The following is a 6,781-nucleotide window of genomic DNA, read 5'->3' on the forward strand; positions in this document are numbered from 1 at the left end:
GCCGGGGCCGGGCCGGCCCCCCCCTAAATCCGCCCCTGACTTAGCTTAGCCTAGTTAGGCCTAGGTTGCTGTAGTATGTTGTGTTAGGCCTTGTCATAATGGTGTGTTTGTTTTGCTGCATTATGATAATTGTAAGTAAGTAAAACGTCTATTTATTTTACAGAATTATTATTGTAGAAAATCTCTAATTAACACACTGCAAATGCAGGCGTCAGTTAGTGTATTAGCACGAGCAGTGGAGCTTGACAGGAAGAAGCGGTACACAGAAGCGGCCATATGTTATCAGGAAGGGATACAGCTGTTACTCAACGTTTTAAAAGGTTTGTGTGCATTCCCAACCTTATTTCCTGACAGAAAAAAACATATCATTAAATCATTAATGATCCTAGATGGTACTACTGTATTATATCATTAGTTTTCTAAAATTTGTCTAACAGAAGAAAAAAATGATGCTGTTAAGAAAGGAGTACGAGAAAAAATAGAAACGTATATGTCCAGAGCAGAAGAATTAAAGAAAATTGTTGAAGAACAGAAGAAAGGTAATATAATACCAAAAATCATATGGATGTATAACATTAATAATAAAAAATAATGATATAGTATTTATAATATTATTGTAATAAATGTCATGTAATTATACATTATTTCATTATATCCGTTAATTTTGGTTTGGTCAAATGTAAGAAGGGCACCATTTGAATAAGCGTCCCTCTCGAATAACCGCCTCTCCTAACCTGAAAATTTCCTTAAGCGCCTCGTTTGAATAAGCGCCCCCTTCTAAATTTGAATAAGCGCCCCGACAATAATATCATAAGATTTTCTTTTTAGCAAGTTAATAATCCAATCAATCCTGGGACTGTGGTTGTTGGCATGATTTGAGCTGCAAAGTGGAAACAGATTCTTTGTAGGTCAATATCAAAAGAGGATATTTCTCTTGGACAGATGAGAGCTCCGATCCCTGGACAGACAGTGTATTTCCAACTTTACTCTTTTTACATATTTGTCTATGGATAGTCCTACCCTCTTTTTCTTTTTCCGACCTTTAACACATTCTCATCTGAGTTTTCAAGAAAAAATTCAATGATCCTGCCATCCTGCTAATCTCAATCAGCCGATGACCAACAAGCTACCACTTCCCACCACCACTAATTGCATCTACTATTTTGCTGTTATGTAAATATTCACGCATTCTTGTCATGAGCCATGTTCTCTGGAGGATTATCTTTTCCGCCTAACCACCATTCGTAATGTCCTTTTCATTTAAAAAGTGCCTCTTGAATTTAATACGCCCCGTTTAAATAGGCACCCCGTTTGAATAAGCACCCCTCGGAAAGTGCAAAAAATATTTAAGCGCCCAGTTGATTATTCGCGCAAGTACGGTATTCTTATATGTTTGTGATTTTCTTATTTTTTTGTTTGTATTTGTAATGTTTTATGTTGTTCTTTGTATTGCCAGAATGAGTAAAATAAAATAAGTAATTTTGTTTTTTATTTTTGAAGCTGGAAAATTTCATGAGGAGATTCAAATTGATGACGATTCAACAGGGCACAGCTATGAACACACATTTGGCCGGTTTTTGGACAAGAGTGTCCATCGTGTTGAGGTTGATGACCCTTATATTAGGATTAACCATCAGATTTTAAACTTTTTACGCTTTTGTGAGCTTGTCATTAAAAAGTGCCCGTCACTGAAGACTGTTGTTCTAACTACAGGACAAGATGAGGTTTGCAAGATTTTTATTTAAAAATAGTAATAAAATAATAATAATGATAATACTAATGGTGGTTGCTGTCTCTTATACACATCGGGGCTCTACAGTCCGGAAATATTAACAGAGAGCCTATGGCCTTTGTGTTTAGATATCTTATTTAAACAATTGTTAAAAATATATGACATTTTCCCCTCACTCTTATTCCAAGGCCAGGGCTGTCTGAGAGACCAAACATTGAATATAGTTCATATCACTATTTTATTAGGCCACTGTCAACTAATTAGAAGAATAGATATTAATAGCCAATGATGAAGATGATAAAGTTAAGTACAACATTATATGCATAATTTTATACTGAAAATAACTTTAATTGGATTGTTTATATTTGCTTTAATTTTTCTTTTTCATTTCATAGAAAAGTGTGGATCAGCAGACAAGTGCTTTAGAAGAATTGGCAAGAAGTTTATTGCAATATGGAGTGAAATTAATTGTACAGTATTCATCAACGTTACATGATAGAGCAATAAGGTACAGTATGTAGGTTCAGATTAATGAGAATGATCATTGAAAAAGCAGGGTGTTTATAGTGGCACCAAAGATTCCTTGATATAGATGTTGATTTTCAATAGCCACAGTGCTTATGCAATAACAATTTTAATGGGGTCTCCTCAACGACCCCATTTGAATTAAATTAACATTTGTTGATTTTATGGGTCGTCGATGCATCTTTTCTAAACAAACAATTTTCTTTTTCCATTTCTTTTTTATGTATCTTATGCAGTGGTGTCACCAGCAGGGGGTGGGGGTGGAGAATTTGCCTCCCCTCCCATGTAGAACAGGGACTGCATGTTGTCCAATGCCATGATGTGGTTGTTGGATCAAAAATTTAAAAAAAAAAAAAGAATTTGCGTATCCAAATAATGCTATTTTGATTGCCAATCCCTAATATTGTGGTCTAGAAGCACAATTTGGACCATACTCTCCCATGAACCTTACATGGGATTTCTTTTATTTTGGGACCCCAACCTAGGCTGTAGTTGGCCCCTTGGTTCGGACCCCTTGGTCAGACAGGTCAGACCCCTTTTTTTTCGGCAAATTACTAGAGCCACTGCTGATTGTGTGTCATTGTTATTTTATATTGTATTTCAATGGATGCTAAATAAAGTAAAGTAAAAAGGGTAATTGTACAGTAAGTATATGGTAATTGTAACTATAAAATATCTACTAATTAAAGTATCTTAAATTTTGTTTTATACTTGTAATGTAACCTCATGGCAATTTAAAAAAAAAATATCAATAATATTGAACATGTTTTTTTTTATAGGTTAGATAGCGGATGGATTATCAAGATTGGGCGTGGTTTAGACTATTTCAAGCCAACCAAATCAAGATTGTCCATTGGCTATTGTGATATGCACTTCAGGAAATGTCACGAAACAACAATTAATATATTTCATGAGATACAATCATAGCCAGAGGAAAATGTGCGGCGTAAGCCCGGTACTGACTGACATGCGATTGCAGGCTGACGAATCCATCCGCATTTTCTGTGAGTGATTGAGGATGCAAAGGTGTCTGTTGAATATCAGCGGTATGAGCAGATTAAAAATGGTCCGTTGGGCACATGCCGCATTGCATCGTGTTCGCCATCAAATAATGTCAACCGATGACTGTCGGATTAGTGCACGCCTGGTTTGAAGCTATGATTATGCCAAATGATTCTAGGCCAAGTGCTTCTGTAAGCATGGCCAACCAATTAAAGGCCAAGCGGTTCATCGCTGAGCAGTTTTTGACCAATCAGTTCTAATGGACAACCAAAATAAGCTGATTTCTTTCCTAGCCAATTCCACGGATATTACCGAATTATGTATATGTCTGTAAAATCATATATGTATCTTTATATAAAATTGTATACTTTTTGGTATGGTAAATTGTCTGAAGCTCTGTCCACACTATCAAAATTTCAAGTGAGCAATTTGTGTGATGTGCCCATATATGGGCATGATGATGTTATTACACCTAATATGGGCATATCACAGTACTCAACGAAATGAACCAGTCGAATAAGCCCTATGTTATCGTGCAACAGTTGACCTTTCTAATTCCGGTGGAGGTCATGTGTAGGTGGATCGATATCTTATGTGTGGTTAGTAACAGCAAAGATACTAGAAACACAAGATAGAATTCTCCACAGAAAAAAACTGTTCCACCGAAATGCATGGTGGGAATACAAACAATAGGGCGCCGCATACGGCTGGATCTAAGAAACTTCTGCCACCGTTACATAACTGTGAATGCACATTCTCCTTTTGTGGAGGTTGAAATCGTTGCCATTATCCATAAGGTACAAGCAAGTAGGCATGAATAAATCAAAACAATCAAATGACAGACACAAAAGCGCAGAATCGTATGACTGGACTCTGATTAGTGATAAAGTTTTCCTCCATTAGTGGAAAAAGAAGGGCGCAGTGTGCGTCTGGATATACCTAGCAACAGAAGGGCGCCCTATACATCTAGACCAAGTATAGAAAAATTGCATTATAAAGAGAAGGTCGCCGCGTACATCTGGACCAATTTCCACCTCATTTTTGCTATGCGAGTTCTCTATCTTGTATTTCTAGTATCTTTGAATGTGCCCATATATGGGCATAATGATGTCATTACACCTAAAATGGGCATATCACAGTTTTTTGTCACATAATATTTGATAGTGTGGACTTCAGATTTTGACTTGGTAATTTCTTCTCTAAAATTTCTTTTTATATATTAATTTGTAAAAAAATTAACAAAACAGCATATCAGCTAATGTATTTTCTCTTTGAGTGGCTCAGCTGGCAATAAAGATAAATTTTTATAACTAGTATGGAGTTAATATATAATTAATGTATGTGAAAAAGTAATCAAAGTTTTTCAGCAGTTTAAGTAAATCAGCTTGATCATTACCCTCACATCCTCATTAAATACTGGTATCAAGAACTCTATCTATTTCTTTCAGTCAGGGAATTGATGAAAAGCATTGTTTACCTTATTTTGAAGCATGATTTGTCAGTGAAGCATAGTTGAATATGGAATAGTGGCATATTTTTTTATAACTTTATTCTATTCCACCTAGGGTACAATACCGAAACCAAGGAGGCAAGCCTGTGAACTGGTCCGGTAGATAACCTTGGTTCGAGGCCTTTATCTCTTACTATACAGCCCGGTATTTAACCTGGGGGCCAGTTCCAATCAGTTGGGGCCAGCGGCGAGCCGACATAAATTATGTACTTCCATTTTTTTTCTATGTCAGCCTCACCCAATTTCTTTTATAGCAGTGGATTCGAAATAGAAGGGGCCAGGAAAGAACTTTCACAGATAGGGAAAAATACTACCTCCATAGAATATTTATAATTATGGCACCTCCAGATGGTCGGAAATGGCACTCTTGGACTTTTCTTTTCTCTTCATTTTATTTTAGAATTTTGAAAAAAAACCCCTTGCACTCCAGGCTCTCCTACCCTGCCACTAGAAATTTTCCTACCAAAAAATATCCACTCACCCAGTGGTTGGGGTTGAGTGGAGGTGAGCAAATTTTTAACATAGATACCTCTAGATTCCTGGAAATGGCACTTTCAGACAAATATGTTTTCAAATCAGTGTTTTCAACAGAATAACATACCACTGAGCTAATGGTGCCTCACATCGTTAGAAATCGCATCATATCAGCGCCGCACTTAATCCATTATCCCCTTTAGTCTCCCCTCCCCATGTCAAAAGGGGCGGATCCAGAGATGTCCGAAGAAAGTGGGGCCAATCAAGATAACACTATCAGTGGCGGCATCAGGATTTCCCCGACGGGTGTGTACAAGGTCTCCGACAGGGGGAGGGTGGTGCTGATATCCCCGACGAGAAAAATGTGGGCGTGGTCGGGCGCCGCTGTTGCCTGGCTAAAAACCTTTCGAAAGTGGTCTAGGGGACGTAGCCTCCAGAAAATATGACAAATTACGGGTTTCAAAGGCTTATTTAATCGATTTTAATCTATTAATATGTACAAAATACATCTAATTTTTTTGAATTTTTTTTTCTCCCCGACGAATTGTTGTTTTTCTCCCCGACGAGGGAGGGGGGTTGTAGCCCCCCTTACCCCCTCCCGTAGCACAGTCACTGAAAATATCGTATTGTTTTTTTTTTTTTGTTTTTTTTTCTAGACGCCCAATAAAAACCACTGAGGCGTTTTCAATTTTTTCTTTTTTTTTTTTTCTTTTTTTTCTTTTTTTGACTTTCCAAAAGGGCCCGCCGGTCCTTCCTTCCTCCACCCCCGACCTTCCTAAATCCGCCGCTGGTCAATACTCCTACGCCACTATATACAGCAAGCTACACTCAGAAAAAGCTCTGAATTCCTATCAGCCACTGGACAACAATTATGAAGTCGACATATTACAGTATAACTTTATGCCTAAAAAAACTACTGTAATAAAATTTACCAAACTTCGTCAAATATCCGTTGGTACCACCCACCGAGGTCCCTTGGTGGACCCTGGCCCCCAGTCTAGGTGCTCGCTCGTATACTGGACCTTATGGAATCTCCCCCCTCCCCCACTTTCAAAAACGTTCCGCCGCCATTGATACCAGATAAATAGGCCTAATATGTTTCTATATAATTTATTATAGCTTGGCGTGTACGCATTGTTTATACACAGGAAAATGGATAAACCGTAGGAATGCCTGTCTCTTATACACATCTAGATGTGTATAAGAGACAGGAAGGGGCCAAGGAAAAACTTTCACAGGTAGGGAAAAATACCACCTCCAAAGAAAATTTATAAATATGGCACCTCCAGATGGTCGGAAATGGCAGTCTTGGACTTTTCTTTTCTTCTCCATTTTATTTTAGAATTTTGAAAAAAACCCCTTGCACTCCAGGTACCCTGCCACTTTCAAACAAATATGTTTTCAAAGCAGTGTTTTCAACAGAATAACATACCGCTGAGCGAATGGTGCCTCAAATCATTAGAAGTTGCATCATATCAGCACCCCACTTAATCCCTGTCTCTTATACACATCTTACTTTTTGGTATGGTAAATTGTCT

The 6,781-nt window shown here is 37.7% G+C and overlaps 1 protein-coding gene across 1 annotated transcript; it reads left to right on the plus strand.

The window, feature by feature from the left end:
* Positions 1-191: 191 nt before the first annotated feature.
* Positions 192-4,688, plus strand: LOC117112253 (MIT domain-containing protein 1-like; the record flags this gene model as incomplete). The annotated part of the gene is given in 5 exon segments (XM_033255326.1): positions 192-320; positions 438-539; positions 1,501-1,724; positions 2,128-2,240; positions 3,037-4,688. Coding segments are annotated over 5 exon segments (705 nt in total). The 3' UTR covers positions 3,185-4,688.
* Between the last annotated feature and the right edge of the window lie 2,093 nt (positions 4,689-6,781).

The sequence above is a fragment of the Anneissia japonica genome, unplaced genomic scaffold (genome assembly GCF_011630105.1).
Source record: "Anneissia japonica isolate Jap-2015-1 unplaced genomic scaffold, ASM1163010v1 scaffold1537_len634075_cov158, whole genome shotgun sequence".
Taxonomy (NCBI): domain Eukaryota; kingdom Metazoa; phylum Echinodermata; class Crinoidea; order Comatulida; family Comatulidae; genus Anneissia; species Anneissia japonica.